Source organism: Coenobita brevimanus, chromosome 103 (assembly GCF_032717465.1).
Source record: "Coenobita brevimanus isolate Jiangsu-jjx chromosome 103, ASM3271746v2, whole genome shotgun sequence".
Taxonomy (NCBI): domain Eukaryota; kingdom Metazoa; phylum Arthropoda; class Malacostraca; order Decapoda; family Coenobitidae; genus Coenobita; species Coenobita brevimanus.
Window position 1 is genome coordinate 37,895,883 of NC_137056.1, and position 25,304 is coordinate 37,921,186.

The 25,304-nt window shown below is 40.6% G+C and overlaps 1 protein-coding gene across 2 annotated transcripts in view; it reads right to left on the reverse strand.

Annotated features, from left to right (window-relative positions):
* Positions 1-25,304, reverse strand: part of LOC145415710 (calcium-dependent secretion activator-like) — a 495,031-nt gene that overhangs the window by 129,900 nt on the left and 339,827 nt on the right. For both annotated transcript variants that reach the window (XM_080284934.1, XM_080284935.1), the window contains 2 exons: positions 9,692-9,817; positions 9,225-9,329 (listed from right to left, as the gene is read on the reverse strand). In XM_080284934.1, coding sequence (XP_080141060.1) covers positions 9,225-9,329; positions 9,692-9,817 — 231 coding nt within the window. The remainder of the gene's footprint in view (positions 1-9,224; positions 9,330-9,691; positions 9,818-25,304) is intronic.

A 25,304-nucleotide genomic window follows, 5' to 3' on the forward strand; every position in this document is an offset into this window, starting at 1 on the left:
AATATAAACAGTGAGTTGGTTCACATATGAAAATAAGCCTGCCACTGTAAGAAGGTTCAGCCTTATCAACCACTCTCCTCGCTCTCAGAAAGGGCCTGATGATACCTTAAATTATTTTTGCCAGATCTTGTGAAACTGCAAATTCAGGTCTGATGCCTTCCTGGGAATTGTCTGCTAGAGAAAACACTCCTGGGCTACAGTAAGCAGGAACAACTTGAGGGAAAATAGTGCCATGGCTTCTACTGTAGATGCAGAATTACTCCAGCAATTTTGTATCCACATTAAACTGAAACACTGGGGGGAGGCTGGAAGTTATTTCAGCTAAAATGTACCTAAAAATTCCAAGACTTTATATATTAAAATGACTTTCTCAGCCTTATCCAGCTTGACTAGTACGTGTTGGAAATGTTGGAGTATGTAGAACTAGGGTTAACTGAGGCTGTGCTGTGAACTTTTCCCACATTATTTCTGATTTTTGACCCAGCTGTCCTAGTCAGACTTGGGAGGAAGAGGTATAGAAAAGACCAATGGTTGTGTTCTGCAGAATAACACAGTGTTCTGTAAAGCTGACTGGACAAAGGTTTCTGCATAGAACAGCCTGTCTATAGTGTTAACAGTACATGTGTTCGTGGGCCCTTCAGGCCCCTTGCACTTGCTCCTGCGGAGGGCTCTCGCGCTTATGTGCTGTTCTAGTGTAACATTGTCACTTGGATTTTTTGCAGCTAACCAACTGATCGTGTTATTAGCAGCTTCGGGAATGGAACCCAAGTTGTCCGAACGCAAGGACGAAGTACACACACAGACACACGGCTACTGCTACAGTTTATTTTAGTTCTACCTCTGGGCAAAAAATTCTACGGAGATCCTATGCCAGGATCCGGGAGCAGCATTTTTTGGTCAAAATGTGATTGCTCATTAAATACAGTAAAAGTTTTTCAATCGTGATAGGACCAATTTTTTTTTACATCAGCATATGAGAGAGGGGGGTGTGAGTTGGGAGCAGGGCAGGGAAATGGCGGGGGACAGGACGACGTGGAGGCAATTTGTTGTGGCCACCCCAAACGGGATTGAGGCGTCTGGCAATAGATAGATAGATAGATAGTTTTTTGGCGATTTTTGTGCCAATTTTGGTGTGATTTGAATGTGTAGTTTCAGCTGCCCAAAATATATACACACACACACACACACACACACACACACACGGCTACTGCTATAGTATACAGTCAATCCTCGTAAATCGCATGTTCATACATCACGGATTCGTAAATCACGGCTAAATGGCCGTCAGACTGCTGCCAACCTTAAAACTCTGTTAAGTCACGAAAATCGCGGACCTAGGTACCCAAGTGGGCCTTTTCCGAGGAGAACTGTAAACCGCGGCATTCAAACTGAGAATCGCGACCCAACAACCAGTCACCACGTGTCCCTGGTGGCAAGTATGCATACTAATGCCGCCATGTTGTTGTTGTTCTTGTCCCGCCAGTCTGCACACTACTGACCGTTGCCGTGGAATACGAGAGCTACCTGTTTTTTTTGTGCAACTTTCCCCCGCCTACTACCTGCCATGGCCCCTCCTGACCCCTCAATGAACCGCTCTCAGCAGTATGGTGTAAAAAAACCGCCGCCATTGTCATACAGTCAATGTTTGGAGCTCATTCGTCGTACTGAGAAGGGAGAGAAGTTTTCAAAGCTGGCGAAAGAGGTTTGAAAGAATGAGTGCTGAGAGGTTCTAAGTACTTCCCAACATCACCCCACTCCATTCACTTAAGCAATTTCATCATAGGATTAAGGTGAGATCCCTTAACATTGCTTATTTCTATTTAATACATGCACTGAATATTCCTAAATTTGTATGTTTGTGTTTGATGGAGCCTAGATAGGCATAGGTAGGGTGCTGTGGGGGTGGGTTGGCCAAAGTCCAGACCCAAATTAATTTTTCACATAAGAGTTATTATTCATAAATCACGGATTTCGTAAATCACGGCAGTGGTCCAGACCCAAATTGCCGCGATTTATGAGGATTGAGTGTATTTGATCGTGCTTTTCTAGTCACTGGCTGCCTGGGTTGTTTTAGGAAGTTTGTGCTTAGTGACTAGCTTCACCTTGCTTAATAATGAACACAGCTGGAGAGAGGGTTTTCATGGTGAGGTTAAGAATTTTTTCTCAGATGTCTTCTTTCAGCTTGTGTGCTGTCAACTCTGATGGAGTGTTAATGACCTGCCAGACTGTGAAGATAGCCACCATCCTTCACTGTACAAAAATGCTGAAACTTTGGGAGTCCTCCATGCCAGGGTATTCTGTGTTTTGTTTTGAATGCAAGTCTACATTTCTTCTTGAAAGAATCCAAAAAACTCCAGTACATTATCACTTGGAAGAAGAACCAATGGTGGGAGTCTCATACTGTGGAATCTTGGGGAGGCTGAGTTGTCTCTGACTCCTCAGACTGGGGCAGCATGCTGGGGAGGATGGGACACTGAGCCCTGGGGGAGATGTGATGACATGCCATGGTCAGGACGGGACGCTAAATTTGGTTCCAGACAAGATAGTCGTACAAGGCAATTGGACCAGCACACAGAGTTGCCAGCAGGTTAAAGAGTGAAATGAGGTTCTTGAGCATCTCTGAAAGCCAAAGATCTGAGCTTGAGGAGGGTCCTTGTGTTGGGTTAAAAAATGTATCTTCATAAGAAGTAAATCCAGCCTTGGTATCTGTCAAGGACCCATCTAGCTCATAAAAGGCACTTGTCTGGGGCAGCCAGTCTCTCCAGAAGATGAAACTCTCTTCATTCCAGTGTCTTGTGTTCCCAGAAGGAAATCTGATAGGGAGAGATCTTGAATCGATCAGCCCTCTGATAATGATGGGGAGAAAGCTGACTGTTAAGAAGATTGGCCCTGAGTGACTAGATTAGCAGTTATACTTTATAATATATTTAAGACATAGTAAACATATTGGCTCTAGTTAGAGACACTGTGGATATGGGTAATATAAAAGCTGACAAGATATGAGTTACATTTGAACTTGCACCAGGGATAGCAACCCTAGTTTTTTTGACTGCTACAAGACTAAATTAATTATCAGAATAAAACTCAGAGGTATGGTACTGTGCTGTTGCTGTGTGAAAAGAGCAAGATAGTGTGGGTTTGGGGTGTATCGGTGTAGGATGGATTGTTGGGCTGTTCATTGAAGGTCCCAGTATAGACCATATCCTGGCCAGATGAAGTTGGAGGGCCAGTGTCAAGTTCATCCAACTGAGCCCCCAGTGCTTGTTTTGTGCACACAGGAGTCAGCATGTGGAAAAATAGACTATCGACCATTGGCCTGTGAAAGAAAGGCCATGAGTCTAGACTTCACCATGTAAAGGAAGGTCTGTGAATCTAGACCTATGGCCTGTAAAAGAAAGACTGTGAATCTAGATATACAAGCCCAATATAACAAATGATACAAGCTTTTAGGCTTCAAGTAAATGTGATCTGTGTCAGGTTGTCTAAGTTTGAACAACCAGGGCACTTCGGTGTAAACAATAAGAAGCTGACCAATGCTTGCCACTTGTGAAATCCTGAGGCATCCTTTGACGCCAATCAAGTGAAGAACATAGTGCAGGTGTTCACAAAGGTCATATGAAGCCTTGGACCCCAGCAAATGACAATGGATCTTGGATAGTTCTGATACAAGGTCTTTGGCTCTGAAAAAAGAATGCAAATCATAAGAAATTTGTTCGCCATTATATGACCAGCATAACTCAGTACAGTATATCAAAGCATGATATTCCATAAATCATGGTGACCCTGCACAAGGCTGACAGTAAGATGAAGAAGAAAAGCTAGATCCTATGGACAGAAAATCTGATAGTCAGAGCCCATCAGGAGTAAGACAGACCATGTCTGCAGTAGGATGTAACAGTCATTGATGATGGGATAACACTACAGATCAAATCCTAGAGTGGACCTTCACAAGTTGTGCCATATCCACATTAGAATGAGTCTAAGACAGGACAGCATCGCCTCAATATACTCAACAGCTAATCAAAACCCAAGATCAAGGAAAAGATGCTGTACTCTAGAAAAGAGAGGGATGGGGGGGTGGAGAAGCCTAGCCCAGTGTAAGACATGATAACTATCCTGCCACACCAAGAAGAGGTGGACATATTCAATGAGATAGCTTCAAGATATCTGTCAATAGCCAGCAGCCACCTCCCCCCCCCCCCACACACACACAATCTACTGTTTGTCTTAACTGTGATTTGTTTTTCATGAAGGGCAAAGACAGGAGAGTGCAGAGTTTCCCCATGTCTCGGATTCTTCTTGAAAAAAAATTATAATAGGAATGGATCATAAATATGTTCAAGGTCACCCAGGAATGATGGCAACACACCAAGATTGACCCAGCCTAGGTGAAGAAGACCATCTTATCAAAGAATCTAAGTGGGACAGTACAAAGTTTCTGCTTGTCACCAGGTTGTATCCATGTGCCTTTATCTGTACACCTACCTTGGTATACCTATGGAAAAAGCAGGATAAAGAAGGAAGCACGTCTTGATGACTATCTCAGGGTAGTAGCAGCAGAGCATGGCATAGACAGGACAGAATCATCCATCCTGTGGTTGGACTCAAAGGGTGTGTCCTGCTATTGGTAGGAGATCACACCTCCTGTTAACTCAAGAGGGGTGCAGGCCAAAATGTCCCCTAAAACATGGGTTGGCTGCACGACTGCTGCAAGATACCAGCTCGTCAAGACTTGGGGCAGAGCAGCTCAAGTAAAGGCACCAGGAACATCACATGCATCATGTGCTGAAAAAACCATGCTGCATAAGCTGATCTGTATGCAATCCCCACTTATTCATTGCTTTAGGCCTCTTTCATGTCACTGACTTGTGTCTACTTTATCTCTGTACAGCAAGCTATGCCCTTAGAAGGCATATCTGTAGTTTAGTTGAGCTCATAGAGGGTCTTTGGCAGGCTAGTTGTGGTCATAGTGGGTCTTTAGAAGGCAATTTGGGCTCAGGCCAAAGGGCTGGTTAACACACTAGATTTTTATAATGAGGTTGAACCCCGGAACCCTAGATTAACCCTTTATCCATGCATACAAAGGAATTATTTTAGGTCCTCGAAGGTTGGTACAAAAGGAAAAGGATGACCTGTCGCTGAGGGGGCTTATGCCACTATGATACAGCGTGCATATGTGGACCAGGTCAGCAATGCAATACCCTACTCAGCACTGAAACTTCCAAGAAAACACAAAGCAAAGGAAAACTAGGCCAGGAGAAGGGAGAATGGGTCATGAAAATTTGAAGTTGATAATGAGAAAAATAATAATGAGAGAGAGAGAGAGAGAGAATGGGGGTGGGGGGCATGCAGGCAGGAAGGAGCACTAAAGAACAATGCCCAAAAACAGCAAAAGGCAACAAAATGTACAACTCATGGGAGGTTCTGGATGTCCAGCATGGGTGATGATAAATCACCAGGCACTAAAGGCCTAAATGGGTAAATTAAAATGCTGCCTCCTCTAAGGGGGTCTCTTCATGATGGGACTCAGCTTTTAAATGAATGTTTTGTTGTTGTTGCTTAACCCCAGTCTGTCTGGCCATGTAGACCCTTCAGCAACAGGCAAGCAAGTGTGTCTGTGGGGCCATCAAACAGATACAGCACAGTACATGCACCATTTAGGGATTTGGCATTCCTTGTTGTAGACAGAGCCTCACCAGGGTTCTTCCAATGGTGAGATGCAGGGAAATATGGAAATGCTGGGCTCCCAGGTAGATGCTGCAGTTGTATTACCCAAGGTTCACAATGCCACCATGTGTAAGCTTCCTTTCAGTGCCATTAGATAAATGTAAACATCTGATACTCAATGTACATGATGGTGTAAATCAGTGCCTGGAATGGAGAGCTTACAAGGGATACCAAGAGGAGTTTCACTAGCACCAACCAGCTGATGAGAAATTATTGATGTTCTTTCGCTGCTGAGCAGCTCATGTCACTTGATGCCACAGGGCTGGCTTGGCATGAGCTATAGCTACAAGGGGCTATACTCTGATGGGAGTCATAAATTTAACCCATTTAAAAACAAATATAAGAATTACAAGTACCGTATTTATGAAATATTTTCCAACATTCTCACTTTCAGGGTAATGTATGGTTGATGAGTTATCATTCTTTAACACGTTACCCGCATTTTGACAATATGAGTTCTCTCCCGGGCCGCGTTTCACTTCAGAACTCTCCCACCAGTCTGCATGGAGCTATCACAGCGAGAGGATTTATGTCGCTTTACTGAGTACCAATGAGGGATATGCCTTCATAAAAGTAATGCGTCACTGGTGGCCCAACATGTGGTATCCTGACATTTTCTTCTCGTATTGCATGATGCACCACCGGTGGATCACTGAGGTAGTGTATTACTTTGGCCCAGGTAGCGTAGTCTCCGCTCACCCTTGCCTGGTGCTTCCGTTCTCTTTGGTTTGTTACCTTCTCATTCTCTGTCGTGAAGTTCCAGGTGGTACTTAGCTATTTAGGTAGTTGAAGGAAATCCAAGCAAGGTCCAACACTACCTTTTTATATTATTATCTTGTTTCTTGTTCATGTTTCCTCCTCCTAATCTCTTCACCGGCCTTCTAAAGGTTTTTTGCATCGTTGAAGACTGTGTTTCTTGCAACCATGCATAATGACAGCTGGGTACGTTGAATGCCGTAATAGTAATCATCAGTATTCAGCCAGGGATAATTACAAGTATTGATTATAATTAATCATTTATAATCATAAAAAAATTCTAATAACCAGAAACATCCAGCACTTTTATCTTTTTTTTTTTTTTGTTTCCTAACAAAGTAAATGTAGAACTGTTCAAAACAAGAGTGATTACTCCACTTTTTCTTCCAGTAAAAAAGCACAAATATTTATCATTAGTAAATCTACTTTTTTTTTTTTTTTTTCAAGAAAAATGTATTTGCATCTCATGGCCCTAGTTCTGCAGCACAGGGTTGTTTTTCAATGTTTTTGTGCAATTAATATTATTGTTTGACATCTAAATGAAATGTAATAATCACTACTAGAAGTCTGATATATATTCTCTAACTAAATAGGCATTTCTCTAATCTTATATCATTATCCTATTCAACATGTCTTCTGCTGTAGAAGCCCAGTCAATATTAGTGAAGGTGAAATATATGAAAAAGTGAAAACAAATTATTACTCATTATTGCACCATCAGTGTATCAACATGCTAGAAAAGAAAACATCAAATGGTACACCAGTGGCTCAGCACGCAGGTAACGTGTTAAAATCAATTTGTATGCAGCAGTATTACTGATATCAATTTTCTTCAGTCAAATGAATTTTTGGTAAATACTGTATGGTAAAAGAAGTAGAAAAAATTTTTTTTATATATCTATATCTAACTATCTATCTACATAATATATATATATATATATATATATATATATATATATATATATATATATATCTAACTATCTATCTACATATATATATATATATATATATATATATATATATACAGTATATAAGTATGTATCAGGAAAGTTCACAGGGGCTTGTGTGGTTGGCAAAATAGTGGGAATTCACAGCTTTATAAAGAAGCACTGAAGGTTCATGAATGTCTCTACTCTCTCATGAATATTTGTGTACTGTCATTTTTCTTACTATTTTGATTGGCTACATGAGCTGCAATCTTAAGAATCTACTAAGTCCAGATTTTTTTGTATAAATTACTCATCCATCAAATCACTGTAATTTATATTATTTCCAAGGAATCAAGACTGTGGCCTATATCACAGAAAGATCGCAGCACAGTATAAACAACACCAAAAAAAAAAAAAAAAAAAAAAAAAAAAAGTAGGTTTAAGCCTCTAGAAGATGAAATTTACACATGTACAGTAGGTTGTCAGCCTTCTCCACACTAGTTTCAATCACTTCCATGGACCAGAGAGCAGTCCAGGTCTGTGTGTTGTCAGAGTGCTCAACCTAGCCTAAAAACTCAACCACTGTAGATTTTATAAAATTACACATGTTAAAAACTCAAAATTTATGAAATAGGAAATAAAAAATCATAAACCAAAACTGATCATCTGTGTGCTGTACTGAGAATGGATGAAATTTTCATTTTATAAAGCACATACAATATATAACAAAACAGCAATATCATAAACCCTAATTCCAGTATTATTAACATTAATTAAAATATGTCCTGAAAGAGCTGGGTCTAGGGTAAGCACTCTGCCATCCTAGTCCAAAAAGACAGCAACACTAGACATGTTCCGACGATGGAGAGGGTTGACTTATTCCTTGAGTTTTCCGCCGCGTAAGAGTCGCTGGTGCTCAGCTTCCACACGCTGACTGACCACCACGTAGGCCTGTACCCCAGTTTGTTCGTGACCTAGCCCATACGCTGTGAAATCTGAGAATATGAGCTGAAAAAAAGCAGATAAAAGGAGGCCTCAGGTGGATTGGGGCTCATGGAAAGTGTGGATGAATTTGGGACGAGAAGGAAGGAAAAAGGATGAGAGAAATTCCATAATAACAAAAGTGTGAAACTTGAAGGGTGAACCTTACTCTGGTCCCTAGACAACCTACTGATCAAGCATCAACCCCAAGCACTGAGGGGTGTCAACTGGCAATGCTTCTAACTAAAAACAAGTTTTACTAACCAAACTAGTTCTACCTTCTGGTGAGCAGTGGAGGATGACAGAAGCAAATAAGGTGGCTCATATGATGGGGGTGGGGAACAGGAAAGAAGGATGGGGAGGCAAAAAAGAAAAGAAATAAGAAATTGGCAGACCTTAGTGTGTTCATGGAAAAATGTCTGTGTTAATCCCAGTGAAATATAATTACTCATAATTCTTCTGGCACTCTTTCATAAGTTTAAGATATATAAGCAGCATTTCAGGAAGTAGATTATTTTCCATGACAACACCAGAGTTTGTGGTGTGACATACTAAAAAGGGAAAACTTATGGGCTAGCTAGTGCAAATTAATTTCAAATTTGCTTACAGTGAAAAATTTGATATTCATACTTGGCAACCAGTTGTCTACATAACAAAACATACTTAAAGTAATCAAATAAAACTGAAATTCTCTGTGCAATCAACCTCAGTCAACATAGCACTGGGGGAAGTGTTAACAGATGCAAAATAAATGCTTAAGGGAACATTTACATAGGAAAGAAGTGTACTTACTGTCATTATGTAAATAAATATTGGCAGTGAGAGACTCACCTTGACTATGTGTGCCAAACAGGTACACTGGTACGGATGGAGGTTGTGGTCAAGTCGCTCACTTAACCATGAGCAAAGCATTGTCACCTGAGCTGCATACCACTGCTGCTGGGGAGAAGGTCATCAGAGGAGACAAGCAAGATGTAGGAAGGGAGAAACTCATAAAGAACTAAAAGTGCAAGGAACTGCACAGGAGAGAGAGAGAGAGAATCATGGATGAGGAAAGGACAGAATAAGAAAACGAAAGAAAAGAAAGAATTTACTGCAAAGTTGAGCATCTGGTAAAGAAATGTGGAGAAAGTACAGTATGTTAGGTAAGTCAATTAATCAACACCAGTTTAACAAAGTAAATGAATGAATGCAAAATACTGTATTCACACTGTGCCTAATAACATAAACAGTATTTCAAGCTTTTGTTTATCAAATTTCATTACTATTTGTTAAACTGAGTATGCAGATGAACTAACCTCAAACAGGTTCAGGATCCAAAGTTCATCATTAACCTTCTGTCTGATCTGGTCCATCGAGTTTCTGGCAAAGTTGATGTACGCCTTGCCCAGCTCCTTGCCTGACCCGCTCACGTTCTGACGATACTGCAATAGTGCACAACACCAGCCCACAAAAGAAAAAAAAAGAGAATTGTAAATAATGAAAAGTAACACAAAGAAAATGCGATCAACTGGAATGATGGCATCAAGAAGAGCTGCTTTTGGCTGAGCATAGACAAGAGGCCATATTAATAGCATGCAAAGCATTTATGTTAAGCACTGAAAGGCAAGCAAGAACACTGACTTTTCACAAAAGTACCCCCTAATCAACTTCTAGATTATGATAAAGATGTTATGTCATGCAAATCTATTGAACTGCTAAAAATAACAATTTATAAAAGGAATACATAATTTGAAGAAAAAAATCATGCAAAGCAGAAGTAATACAATAAATAAGTTTTTGGAAAGTCAAAAACTTATTTCTCCTTTAAGAAGGTCTTAGAGGCACATTCTGAAATTGTGACAAACAAGCATTATCTCAATATGCCATAACTCGTGGGACTGAATTACTCTTTTGTGCTTGATAATTACGATCAAACGAATTCAAAATTTTCACAAGAATTAAAGCTGGGCAAGAGAAGCCTAAATATGCTGATGCTACCACCCACTATGCACAAGTCAGATATTCTCAGGCTCTTAACTCCCAGTTCCCATGAAGAATGTCTTAGAAAAACCCTTTGGGCTGGAATGCCAACTGCATGCTATAATGACCTTGTACTGTTGGAACAATGACCAATTGCACACACACACACACACACACACGAGCAGCCGGAGAGAGAGGTCGTCCCAGGCATCGCTCCTAACCTTGAGTAGTTTCAGGAATTTTGTCTGTCCTGTCTCCTAGGGTCTTTCTTTAAATTTAAAATAATGGAAGTTGGTAGACTACCAAAAATGTAAAGATTTGTTGGCAATAGTATACATGAATGTTTGTGGCTTATTCGGTAACAGCTGTTTAGGTACTTTACCGGTACGTTAAAGATGGCCGAAAATGTAAACAATGAGGGAATGGAATTTCAAGGATTTGATGCTAATACTAATGTCATGGACCTGGTGAAAACATTAATTATGAGGATTAGTGAACTCGAAAAAAAAGTAGAGAATCTAGTGATAAAGGATGTGTCAGGAAATATGGAAACCACCATACAGAGTCTAATCCAGTCCAACGAAACAGCCAATGAAGAGATTAAGAATTTGAAGAGGGAGAATGTTGAACTGAGGAGGAAACTTGAAGAGAGTACTAATAAAATGGAGAAGGTGAGTAATGTACTAGAAGAACACAAGGCAAAGTGGGCACACGTAGAAGAAGAACAGAAAGAAGTGGTCAGCTTAAGAGAGATCATCCAGGAAGAAAGGGAAATGAACAAGAAAGAAATGGAAGAAAATGTAGTGAAAATACTGAAGAAAAAAGAGAAAATAGTGAGAGAAACTGTAGAAAGGAACAGATGTGTGGTAGTATTTGGAAACAGGGAAGAGGAAGAAAAGGTTAGGTTCGCAAGACTCGAGAAAGACACGAACATGGTGAGAGGAATATTAGGCAAGATTGACCCCGAAGGAGACAAGTGGGTAAAAGAAATTGAGGAAGTAAGGAGGATAGGGCCTTATAAGAAAGGGGAAACAAGACCAATGAGAGTCAAGTTTACATCAGAAAGTGTAATAAATGAGATACTTAAAGTGACCTGGAAATTAAGCAAAGAGGCGGGGATGGAAAATATTATAATAAGAAAAGATCTGAATTAAGAAGAAAGAGAAGTTTTAAAATCATTAAAGGAAGAAGTAAAGGAAAAAAATGATAAGAGGACAGAGGAAGAACATAATACTTTTTTTTGGAGAGTATTGGATATGAAAGTAAGGAAATGGTATTTAAGGAAATAGAAGTGAAGGAAACTAGGGGGGATGGTTGTGAAAGATCAGAAGTTGAAGAAGTGGTACGGACAGAGAGTAGGAGAGAAGAGGGTATTAATAATGTCAAAAATAATTTGAAGGTGATATATACTAATGTTGATGGTTTCATGTCGACAAGGATCGAAATTAATGATTTCTTGAGAGAACATGAACCTGATGTCATGTGCCTTGTAGAGACCAAATTAAGAGAAGATATTGATGTTCATTTGGGAGATGGTAAATACAAACTGTGGAGAAAAGACAGGAAAGAAAAAAAGGGAGGAGGAGTGATGATAGCAGTGAAGAACAACATAAATGTAGATACTGTGGAAATGGGAGAAGGCAGGGCTGAAGTGATATATATGAAATTAGAAACTGGAGAGAATGTTAAGAGAGATATGGCGGTAGTGTATGTTCCCCAAAGACGAGAGCATGGAAGGATGACGAATACCATGAGATGTTCTCAGATATGGCTAACTACTTGCAAAAAATAATTGAGAAAAGCAATAATATAATTTTGGTGGGTGACTTTAATTGTAAAGAGGTGAACTGGGAGGAATGGTACTCGGGAGGCGGCGAGGATTCGTGGGGTACTATGTTATTAAATATAATAATGAATAATGTGATGACGCAGTGGGTCAAAGAAGAGACACGGTTTCGAGGTGAGGACACACCAGCAAGGTTAGATTTACTGTTCACCAAAGAACCCGATGTAATAGACTCATTGGAATATCTCTGTCCTTTGGGAAAAAGTGATCACGTGGTCATTGAGTTCCAGATGTTAATAGGAAACGTCGAGCCAAGAGACGAGCTTCATAGACAGGGAAGATACAACTTTGGCAAAGCAAATTTTACAGGATTGAGAAACTTTTTTGAAAATGCGGATTGGAGAAAATTCAGAGAAACAAGAGAGATACAGAGGAAGTGGGATATCTTTCTAGACCTCTATAATTTGGGAGTGGAAAAATTTGTACCAAGAGTAAGAGGGAAAGAAAACAGGAAAAAGGAGTGGTTTAATAGAAGGTGTATGATAGCCAAAAAAGAGAGAGATAAGGCGTGGAACAATTGGAGAAAGAGAGGTAACGACAGAACAAAGGAAGAATATAAAAGAACAAGAAACGAATACACAATACGTAGGGAAGAAGAAAGGAATTTTGAAAAAGGTATAATTGACAAATGCAAGGATGAACCCAAACTGTTTTATAGATTTGTTAATGGCAAACTGAAACAAAAGGAAGGAATCACCAAGCTGAAAGTAGATGGAGAGGTCTTTAAGGATGCGGCAATGCAAGCAGAAATAATGAACAAACGTTTCCAGTCAGTTTTCACTAAAGAAAAGGAGCTTGTGGAAGGGGAGGGAGTGATTAGAAATGTTCCGGTGATGAAAGATATAAAAGTGGAGGTGCAGGAAGTGTATAAATTACTGGAAACTCAAGATGTAAGGAAAGCCCCAGGACCTGATGGAATTTCTAATTGGGTACTGAAGGAATGCAGAGAACAACTGGCGGATAAAATTCACAGCTTAATTGTATGCTCACTGGAAGAGGGGAAAGTGCCAAAAGAATGGAAGAGGGCAAATGTGGTACCAATTTACAAAGGAGGAAACAGGGAAGAACCCTGAATTATAGACCAGTGTCTCTAACCAGCATGGTCGCAAAATTGTGTGAGAGAATCCTGAAAGACAGATGGATAAAATATCTGGAAGAGATGAATATTTTGGCTGAATGTCAGTTTGGATTCAGAAGTGGAAGGTCATGTGTTTCAAACCTGTTGAGCTTTTACTCAAGAGCGATTGATGTGGTACAGGAGAGAGATGGTTGGGTGGATTGTGTGTACTTAGACTTAGAGAAGGCCTTTGACAAGGTACCTCATAAGAGACTAATGTGGAAACTAGAATATATAGGAGGACTAAAGGGGAAACTTCTGGAATGGATGAGAGACTTTTTGAGAGACAGACAAATGAGGACAGTAATAAAGGAAAAGATGTCTGGATGGAGGGAAGTAACAAGTGGAGTCCCTCAAGGCTCAGTGTTGGCGCCAGTAATGTTCCTGATTTACGTAAATGATATGGTAGATGGAGTGAACAGTTATGCGAGTCTGTTTGCTGATGATGTAAAGATCTTGAGGAAGATAGAGGTTGAGGAGGATTGTAAAATACTGCAGGAGGATTTGGATAGGATACACAATTGGAGCCGGACGTGGGAAATGAAATTTAATGTAAAGAAATGTAAAATATTGGAAATGGGTAAAAGTACCAGGAGACCATCACTGAATTATTTTTGGGTAATGAATTAATCACAAAAAGGAGAGAAGAGAAAGATTTGGGAGTGCTGGTCCAAGATAGTTTGTCACCAGAAAAGCACATTAACAAGATAGTTGGAGAGACTTATAAGCTCTTGACTAACATAAGAGTAGCATTTCATTATATGGATGAGGAAATGATGAAAAAATTGATAGTGGCCATGATCCGCCCCAGGTTAGAATATGCAGCGGTAGTGTGGTGCCCACACAAAATGAAAGATATAAACAAGATTGAGAGAATACAAAGAACAGCAACCAAGATGGTCCCCAGTCTGACAGACCTGTCATACAGAGAGAGGCTGGAAAAACTGGATTTGCCTTCGTTAGAGGAAAGGAGAAAGAGGGGAGACATGATTGTGGTGTTCAGGACCATGGTGGGAGTAGATAAAATTGACAAAGAAGATCTGTTTGTATGGGATAAGAGAGCAACAAGAGGACATGGAATGAAATTGAAAAAGTCAAGCTGCTTGAAGGATATCAAGAAATATAGCTTTCCTTACAGAAGTATAGACTTATGGAATAGCCTGGACAAAGAGATCGTCCAGTCTAAAAACTTAAACGAGTTTAAAGTTAAATTCGACTTATTGAGAAACAGCGACGGAAACCCACGAGCATAGTACATTCTGTGTATATCACAATTAGGTATATTCTTAAATATTTGAAACAACTTAGACAAAGAGGTGGTGCATGAGAAAAACATTCATGTGTGTAAAGGTAGACTTGATAAATGTGGATATGGAGACAGGACAACACGAGCATTGCTCAGTTCCTGTATACTACAAATAGGTAAATACAAATAGGTAAATACACACACACACACAGGTAATGGTAAATGAAATCATCAACAGAACATGGAAATTTTCAGACAAAGAGGAGTTCAAGAATGTTTGGATAAGGAGAGATGCAAATGAAGAAGAAAGAGCTAAAATAAAGGAGCTAGTAAAGGAAGCAAAGGCAAAAAATGAACAGAGAATGGAGGGAGAGAAGACAGTGTTCTATTGGAGAGTTATGGATCAGAAATTGTACTGACAGAGAGAGGGAGAGAAGAGGGACTAAAGAACAATGAGAAAAGTTGGAAAGTGGCATATACTAATGCTGATGGTTTAATATCGGCCAGGTTAGAAATAAACGATTTCTTGAGGGCACATGAATCAGATATTATGTGCTTTGTAGACCCAACTTAAGAGAGGATATTGATATCCATATGGAAGATGGTAAATACAAACTGTGGAGAAAGACAGAAAGAAAAAATGGGAGGAATGATGATAGCAGTGAAGAACAACATAAATGTGGATAATGTGGAACTGGGAGAAGGTAGGTATGAAGTGATAAATATGAAATTAGAAACTGGAGAGAATAGCAAGAGAGACATCGCAGTAGTATATATTCCACGTAAGACAAGGGAATGGAATGACGATGAATACCAGGAGATGTTGTCAGACATTGTTAGATATCTACAGAAAGTGATTGAGAATAGCAACAACATAATTCTGATGGGTGATTTTAATTGTAAAGAGGTGGACTGGGAGGAGAGGGACTCTGAAGGCAGTGAAGATTCGAGGAGCACTATACTGTTAAATACAGTACAGCAATGATTAATGTAATGACCCAGTGTGTCAAAGAAGAGACAAGATTCAAAAGGTGATGGCATGCCAGCAAGACTAGATTTACTGCTAACCAGAGAACCTGATGAAGCTGAATCTTTGAAATATCTGTGTCCTATAGGAAAAAGTGATCATGTGGTCACTGAGTTCCAGATGATAAAAGGGAACGTGGTGCCAAGAGATGATCTTTATAGGCAGGGAAGAGACAACTTTGGCAAAGCAAACTTTACAGGTTTGAGGAAATTTTTTGTAAATGCAGATTGGAGAAAAGTCAGAGAAACAAAGATGATGCAGAGGAAGTGGGATATCTTTCTAAACCTCTGCCATTCGGGAATGGAAAAATATATGCCAAGAGTAAGTGGGGAAGAAAACAGGAAAAAGGATTAGTATAAAAAAAGGTGTATGATAGCAAAAAAAAGAGAGGGATATGGCATGGAACAACTGGCGAGGTAATAATAGAACAACAAAGGAAGATTATAGATGAACTAGAAATGAATATATATGAATATGCAGAGAGGAAGAAAGGAACTTTGAAAAGGGTATGACTAACAAATGCAAGGAAGAACCGAAATTGTTTTATAGATTCGTTAATGGCAAACTAAAACAAAAGGAAGGAATCACCAAACTGAAAGTAGAAGGAAAGATCTATAAAGATGTGGCAATGCAAGCTGATATAATGAATAAATGTTTCCAATCGGTTTTTGCTAAAGAAAGAGATTTTGTGGAGGGGAAAGGAGTGACCAGAAATGTAGTGATAAACGATATAAAAGTGGATGTGCAGGAAGTGTATAAATTACTGGAAACTCAAAATGTAAGAAAAGCCCCAGGACTGGACAGAATCTCTAACTGAGTACTGAAGAAATGCAAAGAACAACTGGTTTAATTGTGTGTTCTCTGGAAGAAGGGAAAGCGCCTCGGGAATGGAAAAGGGCCAATGTGGTACCAATTTATAAGGGAGGAAACAAGGACTAACCCTGAATTATAGACCAGTGTTCCTGACCAGCAAAGTAGCAATATTGTGTAAGAGAATCCTGAAAGACAGATGGATAAAATATCTGGAGGAGTTGAACATTTTGGCCGAGAGTCAGTTTGGACTCAGAAATGGAAGGTCGTTTGTTTCTAACTTGGTGAGCTTTAACTCAAGAGCGATTGACATAGTACAGGAGAGAGATAGTTCGGTGGATTGTGCGTATATAGATTTGGAGAAAGCCCACAATCAACTAATGTGGAAATTGGAGCACACAGGAGGACTGAAGGGAAACCTCCTGGAGTGTATGAGAGACTTCTTGAGAGACAGACAAATGAGGACAGTAATAAAGGACAGGATGTCTGGGTGCAGGGGGGGTAACAAGTGGAGTCCCACAGGGCTTGGTGTTAGTGCCAGTAATGTTCCTGATTTATGTAAATGATGTGGTAGATGGAATGAACAGTTATGCAAGTCTGTTTGGTGATGATGCAATGATCTTGAGGAGAATAAAGTTGAGAATGATTGTAAAATGCCACAGGAGGACCTGGAAAAGATTCACGATTGAAGCTGGATGTGGGAAATGAAACTCAACGCAAAAAAATGTAAAATACTGGAAATAGGTAAAAGTACCAAGAGGCCATCACTGAACTAATTGATGGGTAATGAACCAATCACAAGAGTGAGAGAAGAGAAAGATCTGGGAGTGCTGGTCCAAGATAGTTTGTCACTTGAAAAACACATTAACAAGATATAGTAGGTTCGCACAGTGCGTGTCACTGCAGTGCGTGATTCGCATTGTGCGCGAGTGACCAAAAATCATAACCAAAAACCCTTCAATGCGCGAGTTTACCGCACAGAATGCGAGGCAGAGGCAAGGAGTGGCTCAAAAATGCCATTTTCTACTAGTGCGCGACCACCCCTCACACAGCACGTCAAGTGTCGTCATGTTGATGCGCAGGAATTCCCAGGCATTCTACTGCGCAGCTTGGGGTACAAGGGAGTGGGTGCGCCATAACAGTCCTGGCTCGTGCACTGTGCGGATCTGCTCTCTATGGCTAACCTGTCGTGTACAACGTGTGGTGTTTTTTGTGCTGCCTGTACTTCGCCGCACCATGGCTCCAACCCCAAGAGTTAAGAAACTTCTGATGCACGCCACCAAGTTAAAGATCATTAAGATGAAGGAGGAGGGTCAAGGAAACACTGCTATCAAGAGAACCCTGGGACTGGCTGAATCTACAGTGAGAACTATGTGGAAGAACCGTGAAGCCATAAAGGCTGTAGTGAAACCATACGGTGCCTCTGACCTAGACAGCCGTTCGCGGGTGGGAAATCGTGCTATGATACTAATGGAGTGCTATCTTGCCACCTTCATAATGAGGAAAGAAAAGGAAGGTGTTCCACTGAATGGAAGATTTATTCGGAGCCAAGCCCAGCTCTTTTACAAGGCAGCATCTTGCAGGTTAAAAGTGGAAAAATCTTTCAGGGCATCGGTTGGATAGCTGGACCGTTTTCTCAAGCGCAAGGAACTCCGTTACGTGAAAGTGTCTGGTGAACATGCCTCTGCCGATGAGCTGGTTGCGAGAGACTATCCTGCGATATTTTGTGCGATTATTGAAGAGGGACAGTACACCAAGGACCAGATCTAAAACATCGATGAAACGTCGTTATATTACAAGGCCATGCCCAAATCATCTTACATTGCTAAAAGACAGAAACAAGCCCCTGGTCGCAAGCTCCAGAAGTGTAAGATGACGGTAATGTTCGCTGTAAACCTGTCTGGGAGCCACAAGATGAGGCCAGTTGTTGTACACACAGCTTCACACCCAAGGTGCTACAAAAACCTCACGAACATGGATGCAAGTGGCATGTATTGGTACAAGTCCACAAATGGTTGGGACCGGGAACATTATGGCAGACTGGTTAATGAGGCGGTGTGTCCCTGATGCCAGGGCCAAGTGTCGGGAACTGGGCATTCCATTTAAGATGCTCCTTGTGCTTGATAACGCACCACATCACCCTCCATACCTCAAAGATCTTCATAAGGATTGTCGTGTTGTGTTTCTGCCGCCCCTCACGACGTCACTAGTGCAGCCACTGGATCAAGAACTAATTGCCACAGTGAAGCATTTCTACCATAAGCAAGTGTACGACTACCTACGCAGGAAGACCGACATACAAGAGGAGCTTCATGCCCTACAAGAAGATCACGACAAAGACCTTGATGAGCAATCTGCTCCCGTTCCATCTCCACCAGCACCTGTATCCCAACCTGCCACAGATGCCATGACTGTTGAGGCATTTTGGCATAACTTTACAGTGAAGGACGCAGTTGAATTTCTCCTACAAGCCTGGCACCAGATTACACCTGCAACGGTGAACCATGCGTGGCAAATGCTCATGCCTCACTTATGCATCACCCAGGAGACGGCCATTAAACCACTGGACGAGGCTGAGGCAGCAACATTGATAGCAGCACAAGCTGTACCAGGTTTCGAGGACGTTACATTGGCAGACATACAAGAAGTGCACACTGCTACTGAGGAACAGCCTCCCGAGGAAGTGTTGCAACAGACAGACGAGGCTGATGCAGAGCCCGACGTCAGACAGAGTCAAGTTGAGCAGCCTAGCGTGATGGAAGGCAGGACTGAGCTGTGTATGTCAAACATTAGCAAGATCCTTGCTGCCATGGATAAGCTCAAGGAAGAGGTAAAGGAACAGGAAGTGAGCAACCTAAGAACGAAGGAACTTCTGGTTGGTATCGACAAACTCTTCCATTTCTACACAGACAGGCACAGGGAAGAAATAACAGAAGACAGATGCTCATAACAAGCTACACACAGCGGGCTCAAGTTGGTGAAATTGCGGAACCAGCGACATCGTCTGCTCCTGTTCCTGTTGAGGATGAAGAGGATGCAATGTCAGAAGTGTCAGCATTGGACTTTGAAGGGTTTATGGCCGAAGTGAGTGACTTTGATGCTCCTGGGGAAGGTGATCAAGAGAAGTCTGTGGAGGGAAGTGTTGGTTAAGTGGGAGGTGCGGTGGGGAATGCGGCGCTGTAAGTGTTGCTGCACCTCGGAACCCTTGTTATTTTAGGTCATCAGGCCTGTTGTCTACTGTTGTTAAGGTGACTACCCATATTTTTGTTATTGTAGCTATAGCTTTAGTACAATGTCTGAAACATATGACCTTTATTATGTCTCTAAGGGCCAAAAAATGTCCAGGTATGAGGGGGTGCCGCCCATATGTAATTATTCCCATAAGATTATGTATTCCTAGTACGCGAATTCCCAGTGCACGAGGTCGTGGACCGCCCAATCTCTCGCACACTGTGCGAGCCTACTGTAGTTCGAGAGACGTATAACCTCTTGACTAACATAGGAGTAGAATTTCATTACATGGATGAGGAGATGATGAAAAAACTGATAGTTGCCATGATCCACCCTAGGTTGGAATATGCTGCAGTGGTGTGGTCCCCACACAAAAAGATGGATATAAACAAGATCGAAAGAATACAAAGAACAGCAACCAAGATGGTTCCTAGCCTGGCATTTATGTCGCACAGTGAGAGGCTGGAAAAGCTGGATTTGCCTTTGTTAGAGGAAAGAAGAGAGAGGGGCGACATGATTGCAGTGTTCAGGACCATGATGGGAGTAGATAAAAGTGACAGCAAAGATCCGTTTGTATGGGATGGAAGAGTAACAAGAGGACAAGGAATGAAACTGAAAAAGCCAAGTTACTTGAAGGATATCAAGAAATATAGTTTTCCATATAAATGCACAGACCTGTGGAATAGCCTGGACAAAGAGATCATCCAGTTTAAAAACTTGAACAAGTTCAAAACAAAATTTGACTTATTGAGAAACAGAGACAGGACCCCACGAGTGTAGCTCATTTCCTGTATATCACAACTAGGTAAATACACACACACACGCACGCACACAACGAACGAACAGCCGGAGAGAGCAGACGTCCCAGACATCGCTCCTAACCTTAAGTAGTTTCAGGAATTTTGTCTGTCCTGTCTCCTAAGGTCTTGTCTTAAATTTAAAATAATGAAAGTTAATAGACTACCAAAAATGTAAATATTTATTGGCTATAGTATACATGAATGTTTGTAGTTTTTTTCGGTAACAGCTGTTTTGGTACTTTACATTAAACATGGCTGAAAATGTAAACAATAGGGGGACTCGAATTTCAAGGATTTGATACAAATACCAATGTCATGGACCTGGTTAAAACATTAATTATGAGGATTAGTGAACTTGAAAAGAAAGTAGAGAATCTAGTGATAAAAGACGTGTGTGAAAATATGGATAGTACCATACAGAGTCTGATCCAATACAATGAAACAGCGAATGAAGAGATTAGAAATTTGAAGCAGGAAAATGTTGAATTGAGGAGGAAACTAGAAGAGAGTACTAATAAAACGGAGAAGGTGAGTAATGTATTACAAGAGCATAAGGCAAAGTGGGCACATGTAGAAGAAGAACAGAAAGAAGTGGTCAGCTTAAGAGAGATCATCCAAGAAGAAAGGGAAATGAACAAGAAAGAAATGGAAGAAAATGTAGTGAAAATACTGAAGAAAAAAGAGAAAATAGTGAGAGAAACTGTAGAAAGGAACAGATGTGTGGTAGTATTTGGAAGCAGGGAAGAGGAAGAAAAGGTTAGGTTCGTAAGACTGGAGAGAGACATGAACCTGGTGAGAGGAATATTAGGCAAGATTGACCCCGAAGGAGACAAGTGGGTAAAAGAAATTGAGGAAGTAAGGAGGATAGGGCCTTATAAGAAAGGGGAAACAAGACCAGTGAGAGTAAAGTTTACATCAGAAAGTGTAATAAATGAGATACTTAAAGTGACTTGGAAATTAAGCAAAGAGGCGGGGATGGAAAATATTATAATAAGAAAAGATCTGAATGAAGAAGAAAGAGAAGTTTTAAAATCATTAAAGGAAGAAGCAAAGGGAAAAAATGATAAGAGGACAGATGAAGAATGTAATACTTTTTTTGGAGAGTATTGGATATGAAAGTAAGGAAGTGGTATTTAAGGAAATAGAAGTGAAGGAAACTAAGGGGGATGGGTGTGAAAGATCAGAAGTTGAGGAACTTTTACGGATAGAGAGTAGGAGAGAAGAGGGTATTAAAAACGTCAAAAATAATTTGAAGGTGATATATGCTAATGTTGATGGTTTCATATCGACAAGGATCGAAATTAACAATTTCTTGAGAGAACATGAACCTGATATCATGTGTCTTGTAGAGACCAAATTAAGAGAAGATATTGATGTTCATTTGGGAGATGGTAAATACAAACTGTGGAGAAAAGACAGGAAAGAAAAAAAGGGAGGAGGAGTGATGATAGCAGTGAAGAACAACATAAATGTAGATACTGTGGAAATGGGATAAGGCAGGGCTGAAGTGATATATATGAAATTAGAAACTGGAGAGAATGTTAAGAGAGATATGGCGGTAGTGTATATTCCCCCAAAGACGAGAGCATGGAAGGATGACGAATACCATGAGATGTTGTCAGATATGGCTATCTATTTGCAAAAAATTGTTGAGAAAAGCAATAATATAATTTTAGTGGGTGACTTTAACTGTAAAGAGGTGAACTGGGAGGAATGGTACTTAAGAGGCGGCGAGGATTCATGGGGCACTATGTTATTAAATATAATAATGAATAATGTGATGACGCAATGGGTCAAAGAAGAGACACGGTTTCGAGGTGAGGACACACCAGCAAGGTTAGATTTACTGTTCACCAAAGAACCCGATGTAATAGAATCATTGAAATATCTCTGTCCTTTAGGAAAAAGTGATCATGTGGTCATTGAGTTCCAGATGTTAATAGGGAACGTAGAGCCAAGAGACAAGCTTCATAGACAGGGAAGATACAACTTTGGGAAAGCAAATTTTACAGGATTGAGAAACTTTTTTGAAAATGCGGATTGGAGAAAATTCAGAGAAACAAAAGATATACAGAAGAAGTGGGATATCTTTCTAGACCTCTATAATTTGGGAGTGGAAAAATTTGTACCAAAAGTAAGAGGGAAAGAAAACAGGAAAAAGGAGTGGTTTAATAGAAGGTGTATGATAGCAAAAAAAGAGAGAGATAAGGCGTGGAACAATTGGAGAAAGAGAGGTAACAACAGAACAAAGGAAGAATATAAAAGAACAAGAAATGAATACACAAGAATACGTAGAGAAGAAGAAAGGAATTTTGAAAAAGGTATAATAGACAAATGCAAGGATGAACCCAAACTGTTTTATAGATTTGTTAATGGCAAACTGAAACAAAAGGAAGGAATCACCAAACTGAAAGTAGAAGGAGAGGTCTTTAAGGATGCGGCAATGCAAGCAGAAATAATGAACAAATGTTTCCAGTCAGTTTTCACTAAAGAAAAGGAGCTTGTGGAAGGGGAGGGAGTGACTAGAAATGTTCCTGTGATAAAATATATAAAAGTGGAGGTACAGGAAGTGTATAAATTACTGGAAACTCAAGATGTAAGGAAAGCCCCAGGACCTGATGGAATTTCTAATTGGGTACTGAAGGAATGCAGAGAACAACTGGCGGATAAAATTCACAGTTTAATCGTATGCTCACTGGAAGAGGGGAAAGTGCCACAAGAATGGAAGAGGGCAAATGTGGTACCAATTTACAAGGGAGGAAACAGGGAAGAACCCCTGAATTATAGACCAGTGTCTCTAACCAGCATGGTCGCAAAATTGTGTGAGAGAATCCTGAAAGACAGATGAATAAAATATCTGGAAGAGATGAATATTTTGGCTGAATGTCAGTTTGGATTCAGAAGTGGAAGGTCATGTATTTCTAACTTGTTGAGCTTCTACTCTAGAGCGATTGACATGGTACAGGAGAGAGATGGTTGGGTGGATTGTGTGTACTTAGACTTAGAGAAGGCCTTTGACAAGGTACCTCATAAAAGACTAATGTGGAAACTAGAATATATAGGAGGACTGAAGAGGAAACTTCTGGAATGGATGAGAGACTTTTTGAGAGACAGACAAATGAGGACAGTAATAAAGGATAGGATGTCTGGATGGAGGGAAGTAACAAGTGGAGTCCCTCAAGGCTCGGTGTTGGCGCCAGTAATGTTCCTGATTTACGTAAATGATATGGTAGATGGAGTGAACAGTTATGCAAGTCTGTTTGCTGATGATGTAAAGATCCTGAGGAAGGTAGAGGTTGAGGAGGATTGTAAAATACTGCAGGAGGATTTGGATAGGATACACAATTGGAGCCGGACGTGGGAAATGAAATTTAATGTAAAGAAATGTAAAATATTGGAAATGGGTAAAAGTACCAGGAGGCCATCCCTGAATTATTTGTTGGGTAATGAATTAATCACAAAAAGGAGAGAAGAGAAAGATTTGGGAGTGCTGATCCAAGATAGTTTGTCACCAGAAAAGCACATTAACAAGATAGTTGGAGAGACTTATAAACTCTTGACTAACATAAGAGTAGCATTTCATTATATGGATGAGGAGATGATGAAAAAATTGATAGTGGCAATGATCCGCTCCAGGTTAGAATATGCGGCGGTAGTGTGGTCCCCACACAAAAAGAAAGATATAAACAAGATTGAGAGAATACAAAGAACAGCAACCGAGATGGTCCCCAGTCTGACAGACCTGTCATACAGAGAAAGGCTGGAAAAACTGGATTTGCCTTCCTTAAAGGAAAGGAGAAAGAGGGGAGACATGATTGCAGTGTTCAGGACCATGGTGGGAGTAGATAAAATTGACACAAGAAGATCTGTTTGTATGGGATAAGAGAGCAACAAGAGGACACGGAATGAAATTGAAAAAGTAAAGCTGCTTGAAGGATATCAAGAGGACACGGAATGAAATTGAAAAAGTCAAGCTGCTTGAAGGATATCAAGAAATATAGCTTTCCTTACAGAAGTATAGACTTATGGAATAGCCTGGACAAAGAGATTGTCCAGTCTAAAAACTTACACGAGTTTAAAGCCAAATTTGACTTAATGAGAAACAGCGATGGAAACCCACGAGCATAGTACATTCCGTGTATATCACAGTTAGGTATAAATACTTAAATATTGGAACGACTTAGACAAAGAGGTGGTGCATGAGAAAAACATTCATGTGTGTAAAGGCAGACTCTATAAATGTGGATATGGAGACAGGACAACACGAGCATTGCTCAATTCCTGTATACTACAAATAGGTAAATACACACACACACACACACACACACACACACACACACACACACACATGTAAGATCAGAAACCCCTTTCTCACATTCTGAGATACAGAAGCCCAGTAAGGAGGGTTAAACACTCCTCAATAGCTGCCAGGCATTTAGCAGCAGTCAGGTAGAGTTCATCTCAGACCAATGAGACTGATGCAGAGGGTATTAACAAACCCACAAGATGCTGAAAAAGGCAAAGAGACTTCCCCACGGGTTTCTAATCAGTGGTGTACCAAGGGGGTATATATATATATATTCTATCTATCTATTCTATTTATTGCCAGACGCCACAATCCCGTTTGGGATGGCCACAAACAAATCGCCTCCAAGTCGCCCTGTCCCCTGCCATCTCACTGCCCTGCTCCCAACTCACACCCCCCTCTCTCATATACCTCTCCACCCCATCCCTCCATCTCATCCTCGGCCTCCCCCTCCCTCTTCCCCCCTCCACCTCACTCACATACACTCTCTTCGTCAGTCTTTCACCCTCCATCCTCTCCACATGGACAAACCAGCTCAGTGTGTTCCTCATAACGCTTCCTATCAC